This window comes from Dromiciops gliroides, chromosome 5 (assembly GCF_019393635.1).
Source record: "Dromiciops gliroides isolate mDroGli1 chromosome 5, mDroGli1.pri, whole genome shotgun sequence".
NCBI lineage: Eukaryota > Metazoa > Chordata > Mammalia > Microbiotheria > Microbiotheriidae > Dromiciops > Dromiciops gliroides.
In genome coordinates this window covers 64718269-64735579 of record NC_057865.1, presented here as the reverse complement: position 1 = coordinate 64735579, position 17311 = coordinate 64718269, and the positions used below count along the sequence as shown (strand labels likewise).

General features: G+C 37.0%; 1 protein-coding gene across 1 annotated transcript in view; it reads right to left on the bottom strand.

The window, feature by feature from the left end:
* Positions 1-17311, bottom strand: part of LOC122729169 (amyloid beta precursor protein binding family B member 1 interacting protein) — a 119023-nt gene that overhangs the window by 57353 nt on the left and 44359 nt on the right. The window contains exons 2-5 of the mRNA XM_043967886.1: positions 14365-14436; positions 11936-12023; positions 6666-6967; positions 461-538 (exon numbers count right to left, since the gene is read on the bottom strand). Coding sequence (XP_043823821.1) covers positions 461-538; positions 6666-6967; positions 11936-12023; positions 14365-14436 — 540 coding nt within the window. The remainder of the gene's footprint in view (positions 1-460; positions 539-6665; positions 6968-11935; positions 12024-14364; positions 14437-17311) is intronic.

Here is a 17311-nt window from a genome sequence, read left to right as displayed (position 1 = left end):
TATAGCCAATACCACTATTATTACCATTCCTGCTACCACCACTACCACTATGATGACGACTACTACTAGCGCCACCACCACCACCACCACTACTATGACTACGACTGTGACAACTACTGCTACTACTTCATGCCAGACTCTTTACTTAGTGCTAGCTGTACTCAGAGTGTAAGTCCCTACTCTCAGAGTGTTTGCCACTTAGCCGGAGAGAGAAAACAGACTTGTCACAAGATAACTACCAACCAAGATCCTCCTTCCACAAAACGTCTACTAGGCAAATACTCCCTCCCTCAGCTTCCAGGGAAGGCAAAATACAAATAACTTTCACTTGTCTCTGAAAATTTAATGGTAAAAAGAAACATTTAGAAAGGGATATTTCACAACACTCATCTTAATATGAAAGATAATGAAATGGAAATATAATTAAACTTCTGATAAGAGGTCCTTGTATCTATGTTACCTTTTTAACCTTGGCCTCCTTCAGTTTTTCCAAGGCGAGCTTGATTTTATCAGCTTTCGCCTGCGCTTCTTCTTCTTCCTGTAATGACAGTAAGACACTTAACTTGAGGCTTTAATAATAATTAATAATTATTATAATTAATTATTATATATAATAATTATTATAATTAATTATAATAATAATTAATTAATAATAAAATTGGTCAATATCAGCAGTCTTCAGCATATTGCTACCATGTATTGACAAAAGTCTGTAGTATGGAGACATCTTTTACAGAAAATTATTTTTACTATAAACTTAATCATCATTAATAAATGAACATTTCAGTATATGAAGAAAAATGAGGACTGTATATAAAACTATGTAGTAAATTTAATGTAGTAATAACAACATCACCCCGTTTGTTTCCCTTTCCAAAATTTCTTTAATATAACTTCAAATCTAGATTTCAAGGAATACTCCCCCACCCAACCTAAATATGGAAGCCAGTCACTGGCTATTCCACAAACAGTGCCCTTTGAAAAGGTTGAGAGAACTTTAACAATGGCTCATGGAATCAAATTGAACGAGTCTCTCAGTTCCTTTAAAAAAACATGCAAATGAAGAAGACACCAAATGGGGAAATAAACCCAAGTGAGTACTCAGGGTATGGATGGAAAGGTATTTCCTGGTTAGTATGATGCCTTTTGATTAATTCATGTTTTTATCCTGAGAACAGGAATGGCCCTGCAAATTTAAATTATGTGGAGGGATAGTCTTTAAAACCTAGGTCAAATCTGAAGTTGTCCTATGGAAAAGAACAAAGTAAAAAGAATTTCAAAAAGAACACAAATGGGACAATTCTGTTCATCCAGAATGACTGGAAAATGGAGCATTCTGATTTATTCAATATTTTGGTGAATTGACTATGGCCGCACACACTCTAGATGGTCACCAATTTTCAAAGAACTCCAATATAATAAATACATTCAAATCCTAAACATATGCAAAATTTAATTTTTAAAGATTTGGATTTTAGGATGGGTTAAGTGACTTGCCCAGGGTTACACAGCTAGTGTCAAGTGTCTGAGGTAGGATTTGAACTCAGGTTCTTCTAAATCCAGGGCCAGTGGTTTATCTACTGTGCCATCTAGCTGCCCCAATTTTAGGATCTCTTAAGGCCTCTAAGTCATCCCTGTTGACTATGATTCCAATTCATTACAACAGATAAAGTATAGAAATTGAGCTGAATCTATAATGATTCTATGGCATTGTTACTGTCTATTTAAAATCCTTGAAGAAATAGTAGCTTTGGTCATTTGAGCTTTCGGACTGTTTGGATTCCAGAATATTTATCAAAATATCAACCACTTGTTTCCTAAAACTCTGATGCACACATAATGCTAGTATTTACCTTCCCTTTTTAATCATTCCCTAATAGTAGAGAATTATAATAGATTTTTTTGGAGGGTGAGGCAATGAGGGTTAAGTGACTTGCCCAGGGTCACACAGCTAGTAGGTGTCAAGTTTCTTAGGTAGGATTTGAACTCAGGTCCTTCTGAATCCAGGGCCAGTGCTTTATCCACTGCACCACCTAGCTGCCCCGAGAATTATAACAGATTTTGAAAAGAATCAGATCACCATGGTCTGCCTTGCTTCTTATCTGTTTCTATTTTTTCATTCATACACCTATTCATTCACTTGTTTTACATTCAACAAACACTTAGTGTCTACTAATGTGCCCACAAAACAAGATCGTTTTGATGTTATAAGGTATAGCAAAGACTATCTCATGTGGTCCTTTCAACACTTGCACATAGAAATGCTGCTGGTAGCCAGCATTTCCAAGAATGACATATTGCCTCCGCATTCAACAGCAGTGAGCAACTCATGAAGACAATTCACTGAGTCACAAAGGGGTTGAGATCTAAATTGGTGGAAGGAGGGACTCACTGACAGAAGTATGGATCTTTGAAGTACTGATATTATCTACCAGCTCATTTGAAGTGGAGCACATTGGTGATAACAATGGCAGTCACCATTTTTCACATAAATAGACCTTTGGCAATAAGATACTTTCCCAATACTTCTCACCAGAGATAGTATGTGCCATTTTGAACAGAGTATCTTAGATCTAGAGCTCCAAGGAACCTCAGAGACCATCTAGTCTAGCCCTTTAATATTACAGAAGAGTAAACTGAGGCACAGAGAGGTTTAATAACTTGTCCTAAGTTATAAAGATAAGTTTCAGGGATGGGATGTAAACTGGGGTCCTTTAACTCCAGACTGAATACACTCTCCACTCTATTGAAATAATCTCCTAGTGTTTTATCTAGAATTCAGTACTTCAAAGGGGTCCAAAATAAAACAATCTGGGGACTTCTTTATAAGTTGATTTTATCAGTTTTTTTGTTTGTTTTTGGTGGGACAATGAGGGTTAAGTGACTTGCCCAGGGTCACACAGCTAGTAAGTGTCAAGTGCCTGAGGCTGGATTTGAACTCAGGTCCTCCTGAATCCAGGGAGTACTTTATCCACTGTGCCACCTGGCTGCCCCCTAAGAAAGGTAATACCATTTGTGGCTTAATCATCCTTACATCTTTTTTCTTTGTTGAATCCATACTTGTTTTGTTGTTGTTGTTGTTGTATCAAGTGTCTGAGGCTGGATTTGAACTCAGGTCCTACTGAATCCAGGGTCAGTGCTTTATCGACTGTGCTATCTAGCTTTCCCCCCAGTCTGGAGACTTCTGAAAGAGTCTTTTAGCTCTTTATTGGTCCTGTCGAGTAAGCCTTCCAGTAACCTTCTGCTACTCATGAGGTAGCCCCTTGTGAGGAGTCAGGAAGAGTTCAAGGGAACACAAGGGCAGCAACTTTATGCACAAACCATACTTCTGTTCCTTTACCCCAGTCAAAAAGAGGTAGAAGCCCTTATCTTTCTAAATGACCTCTACATGAGACACAGATAACTTCTATTTTATGTCATTACTACTGTGCTCACATCTGAACATACGGTATAACTTCTGTGATGAAGGCCAGAGCCATTACTTCCTAATTATAAACAACAGTGGCTTACGCATAGACAATTTTCCTTCTTTTGAAGTCTAAAAGCTATTTTCTCCTTGAAAATACACAAGGAGTTTTTATAGTTTGGTCTGGTGAGTAGATAGTGGGTTCTTAAAACTAGAGGTTATTGTTGCTGCAATTTTCTTTCTTTTTCTTTAAGTGAAGAATATAGGATAGATTGAAATAAAAGGAGTATATCACTATAGTCCTTGAGAAGACTTCTATAAAGACAATTCTGTTTCCTAGCCAGGTCTTTTGTTGTCACAATTTATCCAGGTACATAAATCTGACCCTGCTTGTGGGCCGTGTCTAAATAATTGTCTTGGAAAATATGAGACAGAGAGAACATCTTGAAACCTTCATCTCCCCACTGTGAACATACAGTTAGCTAATTGTTTATGGAATTTGTCTTTATCCATGTGCTCTAGATAAAAGAAACCATGAATAAGCAGTAAATTTTTAGTATCAAAAGAAAAATTCTCAAGTGATCGAAAACATATTTCCACTAAACATCCATCGGTGTGTTATACAAGATAAATCAAAGTCCTAAAAACAGATGATGAATATATTATCAAGACAGTCCCTGTGCATAAATACGAACATTTTTAGACTTAAATTAAAATAAATGCTGAAAAGACCCAAATAATCCATATGTGCTCATGGATACATTTACATGTCTCAATTATGAAGACATAGAAACCATTTTTAGCACAGGAGCCTAGGGACTTTTGCCTCACCCTATAAAAGCTCCATGTAAAAGTAAAAAAAATGGGAACGAATGCAAAATCCCAGTAAATTTATTTGACTTTAAAGAAATTTTAAAGGAAACATAAGCTGTGAAATTATAAGCCTTAACAATGTACTTCTAAAAACAAAATAGAGTTTTCATTTTTGTTTTGACTTTTTATGTCTACAGGATTTGTCTAATAAATTTTTATTTCTACTTACATTATTTGGCTATGTTACAGTATTTGGTTAATAATTTACATTCTTTGCTTTTGGACTTTTTGCAGTTTTTTTCCCCTGGGAATTCAGTATTTAAAGTTTTACTTTGGAGGAATATAGCAATGGTAATCTAATAAGAGGATCAGATGGAAGTAAGTGACAGTGGTAAAGCTTCCAGATTTGAGTGTTTTAGAAATGGGAAACCTGACATTTTGTCTATATAATTTAATGCCAAGTTCAACAAAAGTAATTAAAGTCTTACTATGCGCAAGTCACTAATAATGATAATTTAAAAACTGACACAGTCCTTGTCTTCAGAAAGCTTACAATCTAATAGGTGAGTATGACATGTATAACAAGCGATACAAGGTAGAATGTGATGAGAAGAGAAATCCTAAGCAAGGTGTGTAAGAGGAGAACCAGGAAAAATACAGCATAATGGAAGCAGTATCCAGAAAGAGGCAGCAGCAAAAACAGTCAAGTGTGTTACACAAAGATCAAAAAAGGATTCGAAGAAAGCCATTTGTTTGGCATTTAAGAGGCTGCTCACTGGTGAGCTTAGAGACAGCAGTTAGTCCGTGGGGCTGCTCTATTGAGGTTGAATGGCAGGCTGGGAGAATGGGGACTTGAATGAGTAATTTCAGTGAGGTGGAGGAAATGGAAACTTTATAACGGAAATCAAAAGTATAAATTACTCTTTCTAGAAGTTAAGCTATTGCTACAGAAACAAAGAATTTCAATGCATTGCACTGATTGGGTAGGGATGCTATTGATATTACCATTATTAGTAAGGAATGGGAAGTAGTTATTGAAAAAAATGTGCTATGTGGACAGGATTTAAAGTGCATACTCCTGGTGTTTTTAAATCACTTTATTGCTAAGACACATATGCCATATAATAAAATTTTAAAATAAAAAAAGAACAAGAGATTTAGCTATAAATGACAATAGCTTGATGGAGTGGTAGGGTTGAAGGGAAGGCATTTTTGTTTTGTTTTTTGACTTAATATTGGCGAGACCTTAGCAAGTGTGTAGGCAGAAAGAAAGGAGCCAAGAGAAAAGAAAGATTAAAGTTGAAAGAAAGAAGAAATAACCCAATGGTACAAGTCCTAGAGAAGACAGGAGGAGAAAATGTAGTCAAATAACCCAAAACTTTGGAAACAGAGTTTTGACTGGACTTTTCAAATTTTATCTTGTTATTTAACATGACATAGATGCAACCAGACAGATATAGGAGTCTGCTTAAATTATACAGTCTTTTTCACCTTCTATGCTGGAGACATTCTAAATCTTGTCAGGTCCTGATCTTCCAAATGTGATGCTTTTAGATAATAATAGTGGTCTTGGAGTTCCTAAGATATGGCATGTCCTCAAAGCAGAACATGTCACTGAACGGACCTTTGAAGGGACAGGGGACTCCCTTAGTTTTGTTCGTTTTAATGTAGGTAGTTAGGTGATGTATCCAGGGGTCCCCAAGTAGTGTAGGAAAAAGGGCCTGACTTGGAGTCAGAGAGACTCAGTTTCCTTATCTGTAAAAGAGTGGTCATAATAGCACCTACCTCGCAGGGTGGTTGTGAGAATCAAATGAGATATTTGTAAAATATTCGGCACAGTGTTCAACATATAGAAGTCATTTAATAAGTCCTCCCTCCCTCTTTTCTTTTGTTCCTTCCTCCCTTTTTATATAGAAGGGTAGTGTGGTATAATGGTACCTTGGAATCAGAAAGTCCTCAGTTCATGCCCTACCTCTGACACATACTGGGGTTATGATGCCAGGCAAGTCACTTAATCTCTCGGTGTCCCAAGCAACCTTTTGATACTCTAATTAAAAAAAAAATAAGTCCCAATATGCAAAGGCAGAAGAAGATTCTTCACTGGAAGTTCCCTGAGAAGTGTCAAACATGGTTCACTGGCCCAACAATATTCCCAAGTGCAGCCTGAACAAGATTAAAATGTAACTAAGAAATATTTAACAAAATAAAAAAAATACAATAAACCACAGATAATTGTAATGTATGGTTTTACAAGTCCCACAGGGATCCTTATGCAGAGTTTAGTAGCTCCTGTCACTTTTTGAATTTGACATCTCTCTCTTCCACCAATAAAATCCCAGATTTTAATAAATGTAAGAAAAACTTAAGAGCTGATGTAAGAAAAATTACAACCCAACTTAAAGGATATCATTGCCAAGAGTCATTGTATATTGATGGACAACTTTACCTGAGTAAGAGGTTCGGGAGGAGGAGGAGGAGGCGGAGGGGGTGGAAGGTCTAATACAGGGTCAGCAGGTGGGGGAGGCAATTCATCATCATAATGGTTAATTCCAGGAGTGGTGAAATTTGTCTTATAAGCAAAGGAAGCTCCATTGCCCAAGATTGATGATGGCTGAGATGCTGTGTTCGGTTGGCTCTGAGAAGCTTGTTTTTGGGCCTGGATGGTTCTCTGCTCTGCCTCACTTATATCTGCTACAAGATCAGCCATTAGAGCGTCTAAGTCTTTGTCCTCCAGTGCATTTAATGATTCTGTTAAAATTAAAAAAAAAAGTACTTTAGGAAATAGTTAAAACAGGCAACTGGCAAACTCAGTGGTAAGGAGTTGTAGAGAAAGTACTAGGGGGCTGAAGAGATGTTTTATGTGGTTATACCAGTCAGTCCCAATCCATGCAAAAACCCTGTCTCCCTCTCTCTTATCACACTTCCCCTTCCTCCCACCAATGAAACCTCCCTTGTAACAAAGAAAGAATTAATTAAAATTAATTAACTAAAAATTAAGACAAATTATCCAGCACGGCAATTATGTTTGAAAACATATGAAACATTCTGCCACCACGGTCTCCTGGCATTCCCAGGAAGAGTAGTGCTTTTCATCATCTTATTTAAGGCACCTAGACCGTTTTTACAATTATCAGAGATCACCTGCTTATATTTTTAGTCACTGTTCACATTATTCCCCAGGTCTGCTTGTATTTCACATGGATTATTTCATCTATCATTGCTACTTTGATGGGTGTGAGGTGACACTCCAGAGTTGTTTTAATTGACTTTTTTCTTCCTATTAGTGATATGGAGCAGTTTTTCCTATCATTGTTGATAGGCTGCATTTCTTCTTTTGAAAACTGTTTAAACATATCCTTTGACCACTTATCTACTGGTAAATGGCTCTTAATAAATGAGGTCTGAGCCAAGTTTTTAAAGAAATGACAGCTATGGATTCAGAGAGAGAATGGGAGAAACCAGTATTCTAGGTGAGGTTGCCCTTACAAAAGAACAAAAGGATAAAGGCAACTCTGTGTGGCCTAGCAAACCTGGATGAGACATGAAAGGCACAGGAAAAGTAAGTTTATCAATAAGATTCTCCAAGGCTTTCCCAATGAACTGTAATCTCTTGTAGGTTCTACCAAGGTAGAAAGGTCTGGACATAGAGATATCTATAGTAGGAAGACCCACTGAGCTAAATTCAGTCTCATCTCTGAGACTTTTTGGCCAGAGAAACTCCCAAAGGCTCGACACAGAAGTACTGCAGTGTGCATCAATGAAGGGGGACTTTATACAAATGATATTACAGACCCCTGAAAGACTGAAGTTTAATAAAAACATAAACACAATTCCAGTGGGGAATTGTTAAGTATCTTAAAAAACCCCCAAACAAACCTGTTTTCAAACAGTTTAGAAGTGTCCCTTTACACACTAACAATTAAATAATTATTAATAATTATTGTCATTAAAAGAGGTCCCTGTAATGAAATCTTTCTTGATTCCCTCCCCCAAATGAGAGAGCCCTTTCTTCCAGCCTATCATATATTTAACTATTTTCTGTATGCTGCATTTTAAAATTATATTTATAAAACTTATATTTTTTCCCCAAACATTAGTCTTTACCCAGCATTTATATTACTCTTTTGGGGGGGGGGGCAGGGCAATGAGGGTTAAGTGACTTGCCCAGGATCACACAGCTAGTAAGCGTCAAGTGTCTGAGGCTGGATTTGAACTCAGGTCCTCCTGAATCCAGGGCCGGTGCTTTATCCACTGTGCCACCTAGCTGCTCCCTAAAATTATACTTATGATATGTAGCATAATATAAAAGGCTGTCCTAGTATTGTACATCTATGTATGTATACACACAAATATGCATACATACATGTACATATATGGATATAAGCACATGTTGTCTCTTCCATTAGAATATAAGCTCCTTTTAGCAGGAATGGTTTCATTTTTTGCATTTGTATCACCACAGCCTAGAAGAGGGCCTGGCGCATAGTAGGTGCTAAATAAATCCTTGTTGATTGACTCACAGATATACAACCTATCAACAATCGATTGCTCTAACTGCCATTTAAATACATGTACCTTTAAGTAAAACCCCCCACTATATTTCTATATTTCTAAACAACTATTTATAATATAGGCAGCCTTTCTACTTATTCTGATTGTCATGTCCCTTAATTACCAATAATAATATGTTAATAAATTAAAAATTAGGAAATCCAAACCCTATTAATACCTCTCTATTATTTTAATGAAAATCTACATTTTTTTTGATCTTGCGCTTGACTTTCAAAATCTTTTCTATTTTTTAAGAGTGAAGCCATATGTATTTTTTTTAAGAGTAAGCACTGATTTGCATAATCACAACAGTCAGGGTGGTGATTTTTTTTTTGTCCTATGTAGATTTTTAAATGGAACAAATTTGTAATCATTCATAAACTTAATTTTAAACGCTGGCAGAGTCAATAAAACACATTTTAAAGTTATTTACATTTGAATATATTAATTTCCATGCATAAAATGTCCATAACAACTTTGTGGTAATCTCCCCATGTCTCCGTTTAACTTTCTTTTTTGTCCACTCATCCCTCTATCTCTGTATGTATGTATATATATATGCATTTTCCTTTTTATATAGTCTTAGTTGGTACTATGCTGCTTATGTGATTTTTTTCTTTGCTTTTAGTTATTTCATCACTGTCCAGATATTCCTTATACTTGTCGTTCTTAACTACTTATTACCATTTCATGACATTAATATGTTAATTTATTGTCATTCCCTGTTGTAAATTTTCTTTCAAATTCTTTTAAGTAACAAAAAATGCTGATAAAAATGTATACATTTGAACGTGCCCCTCTCCCTTCCACACACAGTCCCACTATCCTATTTGGTTAAAAGGCATGACTATTTGAAAAAACAAAAAACAAAAAACTTTTTATACTATCCTTCCAGAGTGCTCTCCAAAATGGCAGTCAGTTTGCAGTTCCATCAGTAATTTATTTTTCCTCAAACTCTGCCATAATCAAGTTTTGTAATGTTGAACTGTTTCTGCCAGGAGTTGTGAAGAGGTACCACAGAGTTACTTGAATTTGGATTTCTTTGATTATTAGTAAGGTTAAACATCTTTCAGGTGATTACAATTGTTTTTGGTGGTGGTGGTGGGGGTTGTTTACAAATTGTTCACATCTTTTGCTCTTATAAGTACTTGGGACTAGGTTTTGCCCTCTAATACTTTAAATGTTTATAATATTTGCCTTAAATATTTTCCCAGCTTTTTTACCTTTCTTATATATTTTTGTTGTGAAGAAACTTAATTTCTGTGTACTTGGGTAAAAACATACCTTTCTGCAGTAATTTCTTTTATTTGCTTAATAGTTAAAAACCACATCTCACTTCTACAATTAAGATAACTATATCATCCTACTTTATCCATCTTTTATAACTGCTTTTTGTTTGTCTCAAATTTATTTGGAATTTATTGTTGAATAGGGTATTAGGTGTGGGTTAAATTTTATTTTTTACTATATAGGTAACCATTTTCCTACTCTTTATTACATCATGAGTACTTTCTCAAGCTCTTATTTTCTATAGATTTATTAAAAATAATCTTTTACATATTATTTGGTCTGATGTCTTGAATCTTTATCTGGTTTTGCTAATTTAAAAATTTCTTTCTTGGACCAGATAGTCTTAGTGACAACTACTTTATAATATGTTCAAATCTGCCTCTCTCCCCAAATATCCCTTATTCATTTGTTTTTCCGTGTAAAATTCATTATGATTTTATATAGTTCACAGAATGCTGTAGGTCACCTTTCTTTTTTTTGAGGGGCAATGAGGGTTAAGTGACTTGCCCAGAGTCACAAAGCTAGTAAGTGTCAAGTGACTGAGGCCAGATTTGAATTCAGGTCCTCCTGAATCCAGGGGCTGGTGCTTTATCCACTGTGCCACCTACCTGCCCCCAGGTCACCCTTCTAATGCATGGATTTCTTTATATAACATAGAGGGAACATGATCATTCACCCTCTACTTAGAGATTTATGAGTGAAGGGAGACAAATTAGAGTATTATGAAGAAATCCACTGTATTAATTAGTATTGTATTAAATCTACAAATTAATTTATGGAGTATTATAAGTTTTACTATGTTGTTCCTAACTATTCATGAACATTAAATGTTGCTTCGATTATTAAGACCTTTATTTCTGTCAGTAGAGTCTTATGGTTCTTTTTGTTGTTGTTGTTGAGATAACTGGGGCTGTGATTTGCCCAGGGTCACACAGCTTGTACTTAACTAGGCCATATTTAAAGTCAGGTCCTCCTGACTCTATGGCCAGTGCTCTATCCACTGAGCCACCTAGCTTCTGCTGGTTGTCTTGATAAAAGCCACATTTGTTTAGATAAGTTAATTTGCTAGTAGTTGGGGGGGGGGGACGGTTCTGGTAGTTATTGCTGATTCCTTTTTAGAGGACTATTTTCTGACCTGCATTGTCTATAAGAAGGTGAATAATTTTTGTGGGTATACTTTCTCTCCCACAAACTTGCTAAATTCATTTTCTTTTCAATTAATTTTTTTGTTCTGACACTTAATTTTCTACACATATTATTATACCAATGGCAGTAATAATAACTTCTTTATTTTCAATGTTAATCTTTCTAATACAGTTTTTTTCCGCTCCAATGCTAGCACAAACTTCAGGAACCTTGATTTACCTTCATATCATGATGAGGCACTGAAATTTTGAGAAATACATCATAAATGAGTATTAGGTTTCATCCAGATGTTTTTGCATCCATTAATATGATAATATAGTTTTATGTATTATTTGTTGATTTGATTTATTATATTGACAGTTTTTCTCATTTTAAACTAGTCTAATACATATGCTAGAAATCTTATTTGGTCATGAAGAACATTTCCTTGTCTTGCTTTATTCTGCTAACATTTTATTTAGCATTTTATTATCTATACTCACTAGAGAAATTAGTATATGATTTCCTTTTTTTTAGTGTTGATTTTGTCAGGTTTTAAAATCAGTGCTATAGCTATTCCAGCAAAGGAACTGCATCCTTTTTTCACAGCTCTATATTTGTAAACCTGTGTAATAAAAGATAACTTTGGAAGTTTGAAAATTTCACCCGTGAACCCATCTGGAATCTAAGTAGATTTTTAGTCAACATCTGTATTCCAATGATATTATTCATGAAAAAATGTATACTTACCATTTAAATCTTTAAAGCCAACACTGTAGTTAAATTCAGTACTAGGTGGGTCATGCATAGGAGGTGGAAGAGTTTCAACCCCTAAACTCTGTTAAAAATAAAACAACAAAAAAAAAGGGCACTGATAAGGCAACCGTTACTATGGAGTATGTTTAACATTTCCACAAGTTAACTTTTCTGTTCATATTCGTCTCTCCAAACATGATATTTCCTGAGGAAATAAGAGTTTTATGTCCCTGGTTGAACTGCTCCATGCATTTTGTTTCTTTATAGAAAATTCCAACTTAAATTTGTTTCTAGAGCAATTAAGAATAAAAGATTTAAATAAAATCCCAAAATTAATTCTTCAAAGTAGGACAAATTGAATGTGAAGAGGCAGGTGTGTCCATTCTCATAAGCCAGGCTCCTATCAGGATATAAGAAAAGGTAGAAAGGATGGGAACCTAATCACTGATATTAATTAAAAGATCCTTCAGAATGCAACCTAACTGAGCAATATGACAGTATGCTGGTGAAAAGGAGAGTTTAAGGGATGGCACTAAAGCAAAATTCTTAAGGAATTTTTTTTTCTCCATTGGAAAAAGTGTTTTGATTTTGTTCTTTGAATTTTATATTTTAAGCTTTTAAAAATGTAAATGCTCTCTCTCTGTCCCAAAGGTCTAGTACAGTTATCCCTTCCACATCACAGGGGAACCTGTGATCTGAAAAAGCCGAGTAAAACTTTTTGGACCTCCCTTCATTCCGGAGAAGAAGTCTGATTTATTATGGCATTAAAAGATAAAATATGTTAATGATATACAATACTATACATATCTTTTATGTACCTCTGAATTTCTAAACTTTTCCTATGTTGTCTACTGGCCTTTGCCGTCATCTGTGGCTTCCACAAAACTCCCCCCAAATTCCCATTTAATTTCTTATGGCGACCCTCGATGTATAGAAACCACAATGGGAACCTGTCGTTACAATTATGCTCTCTTTTATTTATTGAATCCAAGATCTTTCATAAAAGTAAATGAAATCCCAGGACCTCAAGCTCTGTGAACGACTTCAGAAGTCTCTACTTAATACACACCTAAGCAGGAATTCTGTCTACAACATATCCCAAACTGGGTGTCCAGACTTTGCCTGAAGACATTTAATGAGGGCCAAGCCACTATTACTTCCACTCTAGGAAAAGTTCCTAATTTTTAGGAAACTGTTTCTTCTTGTCATGGGGCGCAGAGCACCCCAGAATTTCTCTGGGGCACACCGAGGAATCTTCTCCTTGAGAAACTAAACCAGAGGACCCATACCCCATTTTCCCACCATATCATTCTTATGCCTCAAATTGGCTACTTTGTAATTTCCACCCATTGCTCCTCTGAGGCCAGGCAGAGCAAGGCTAATTCTTCTTCCATAAAATGGTCCTTCTAGTATCTGAAGTTAGTTAGCATGTCCTATTCCTCCGCCACCTAAGTCTTCTCTTCAGAATAAGTCTTCCCATTCCTCCTTATTCTGCTTCTGCTCACTTCACCCTGTATCAGTTCATACAAGCCTTCAAGGGTTTCTCTGAAACTCCCTCCCATCATTTCTTTCAGCATAATAGTACATTCATATACCATAGCTTGTTCAGACATTTCCTTAATTGAAGGGCACTTCCCCTGACTCAATACTTTTGATGCAGGATGTTCTCAAAAGTCTGAAATTTTAAATCTACATTAATCTTCCATTCAAAAGTTCCAATAATTTGGGGAGCAAACGACAGGCTGAAAGGTGAGGAAATGCATGAATGGGGAAAAGCAGACAGAATGGATTGAAGAGACATTTCCCTCTCCCACTCCTCCCCACTCCCTCCTCAAGACTTAAAACGAACACATCTTTGCCTAAGGGACAAGAGGCTATGGAGAATTTTCTATGAAAGCCTCAGTAGCTAGGAAGCTTGTGAGTCCCCCTCCAGGAGTTCATAGGGCAAAATGTAAAACCTCACCTTTTAAAAAGGATCTCTCTAAACAGTGATAGTAAGAGGACATATGCTGCTAGCTTTTATTTTTATCTTTATGGCTGCAATCTTAGAAGATTAACTTAGAAGTTAAACCTTTAAATGAAATGTTTTGTTGATCTCCAGTCATGGGGCTTTTAAGGTGAAGCCTATGATTTGGAAAATGCAATTACTGAATTGCTTTACTTTAGGGGCCATCGGGTAATTGCTTAGGGCCAGAGGGTGCCAGGGAGCAAAGGGATTATGTTAGTCATTGAAATTATTCCACTTTTACTTTTTCCCTGTTGTTTCTCAGCACAAAAGATCAGAGCATATATTTGCTAGGGTGACAAATGGGATAGAGCTCTACCTCCCAGTGTTCTGAAAGATTATTCACTTCTTATCTTAAAACTTCATTTGATTTTTTTACCTAATGTGATCCAAAAGATTTTTAGAAAGAGTAATTTACCTGGGTCAAGAGGTCCATTTCTCCCAGCAAATTGCTGAACATTTGGTCTATATCTTCACAAGTCTGCTCCATCTGAAAAGGAAAAAAAAATGGACATCAGTACAGTTTAAGGCCAAATGTTTATTTTTTTATTTTTTTTATTTTTTTGCAGGGCAATGAGGGTTAAGTGACTTGCCCAGGGTCACACAGCTAGTAAGTGTCAAGTGTCTGAGGTCGGATTTGAACTCAGGTACTCCTGAATCCAGGGCCAGTGCTTTATCCACTGTGCCACCTAGCTGCCCCCCAAATGTTTATTTGAATGAACGGCTTGAACTATAGCATCCAGGCACCCTAGTCCAAAGCTTTTACTTAAGCTGTGGGTTGTGACCCCATATGGGGCTGTGTAACTGAATGTGGGGGCCCTGAAAAATCTGTCAACAGTAAAAGGGTATATATGCCTGTTTTATATATCTATATACCTGGGGTCGCATAAAATTTTCTCTGGTGAAAAGGGATCTAGTGGAAAAAGTTTAAGAAGCCCTGCGCTAGTCCTTCATGTGACTGAGCCCTGAAGGTAAGAATCTAGGAGAATCAAATGTACTCTCCACGTTGTTCAAGTTACAGGGGTATCTCCCCTTCCCCTCACCATTTCCTTCCTATTCCTGCTGAGTTAACAGCTCTCAGATAAGAACAGACTACATTATTCAAGGCCCAGGGGCTTATCTCCTTCCCCAGATTTCCCTTCCTGTTGAGTTATCAGTAGTTTCCCATCTTGGTCTGTTTGGGGGGGTGGGAGTGGGATACATGTTTAGCAGTATTGCAAACAATATGCATGTGCATTCGGAGTGGGCCTGCTTCAGTTTACCTGTTTCTTACAAATCCAAAAGGTAAGGAAGGGTCTGTTCTAAGCCTTTTAGAATACCTAAAAGACTCAGGATAGTTCTAAAGGCTGTCCTAGCAGGCCTAACGTGGACCAAAACCTGGGATTCAGCCTCAGGCAGAACTGAAAAGGCCCACTAAGTCCCCCTCTGAGTTAATAATGACCAAAATGGACAATGCTGAGTTCAAATCCTGCCTGACTGAAGGGGGTACTTCCTTATTCACTGTGCATGATTCTCACCATTCATTGTACTCCCATATATGTTCCACAGGCTGGAGGGCTTCCTCATTCCTAGTAGTTACCAGTGCCTGACATATAGCATGCACTTAATAAATGCTAGTTGACTGACTGATCTCTAGGTCTTCTAATATTTCTTGGGTACCAGTGCAACAACTTATCTTGCCCATCTGTTCTCCCCATTAACTGTTATCCCATTTCACTACATGACTGAGCTGCCTCCTTTCCCAATCACATATCTCCTACAGGTTATCTTTCTATGCCATTACTTGTTTACTCAGAGCAAGATGGTGTAGCGGATGGAGATCGGGTCAGGAATACCTGGCTTCCAATCTTGTTTGACACATATGGACTCTAACCAGGGCTTCTCAGTCATCCAGGCCAAAACTTCTTAAACTGTGGGCAGCAATCCTATATGGGGTCATGTAACTGAATGTGGGGGTCATGAAAAATTTGGCAACACTAAAAGGTAACGTATACCTATTTTTTTTTTTTTTTTTAGGCAATGGGGGTTAAGTGACTTGCCCAGAGTCACACAGCTAGTAAGTGTCAAGTGTCTGAGGCCGGATTTGAACTCAGGTACTCCTGAATCCAGGGCCGGTGCTTTAACCACTGCGCCATCTAGCTGCCCCTACCTATTTAATATACCTATATACCTGGGGTCGTGTCAAGATTTCTTGGGCGAAAAGGGGTCCTGAGTGGAAAAAAGTTTAAGAAGCCCTTGTCAAGGACAATGGCATCAAACTCAAACAGAACCATGGGCCACTATCTGCCACTGCATATTGACTTAGAAAACCATATATTAACATTATCTATGTGTTATTGTATTCTTATTTATTTTGTTAACTATTTCTCAGTTACATTTTAATCTGACTCTGACTGCAGTTGCATGTCTTTGACACCTCTGTGAGTTGTTGCATTTGTAAAAGTTGGCTCTCTTGAGAGTTCCTCATGCCAAGGAAACCCCAGGTTCTATGTCTGCCTCTATCTTTTGTGCTGGTCAGCATTAGCAATATGTTCTAGTCTATTTATACCGAGCTTGGGTTTTTTTGTGTCACCCACAATTTTGATTCTTTGGAGAGGGTGATATTCTGCAGTAATGTGACAAAAGAAAGGTCTTTTTGAGTGAACAGGTCAAAGTGAGATAGAGTGCCAGGCTTTATCTACTTTAAGAGGTGGGAAAAATAATGCATTCAGAATGGAAAACGTCCCTTTTTTCTGCCTGGCTCCAGCCTGTCCCCGGTTTTATGGCTAAACACAGTCAGCCGAAAAAGACACTGGCAATAGGACTGTATCAGCTTTGCAAAGTCTAGCTAGTAAAATTTCACAGTCTTCTGCAATTTATGGTTGGCCTCCTGCATCATTAGATTGGAAACCTTACTAAGATGATAAAGCATGATGACTTGAAAAGTAATGGTGGCATTAATGAGTATAGAAATATTAATTAACACCAACAGCCCCAGCTCCTCAGCCTTCCAGAGTTATGGATACACAGGCAACTCAAGGACACAGCAGAGTGTTTCATTCAAAACTGTACTGTATTAACTCGGACCATCAGCCTCTCCGACAATCTCTCTCTACTCTCATCCCTCCCACAGCTCTCAGTTGCTCATCTGGAGACAACCTACTATCTTAATTCTCTCTCTCTCCCCTGATTTCCACCCCCTCCCCAAAGATGCTAATGATTTTGTGGTTATCAATGTTTTGCAAAATGATGTTAAAGAGGGAAAACACCCAATCTGGATGAGATAGGATCACAGATCTCAGAACTGGAGGGGACTTTGGAAATCATCTGGTCTAAGCCCTCGTTTTTATAGACGTAGATGAAAAACATACAAATATACAGAAATG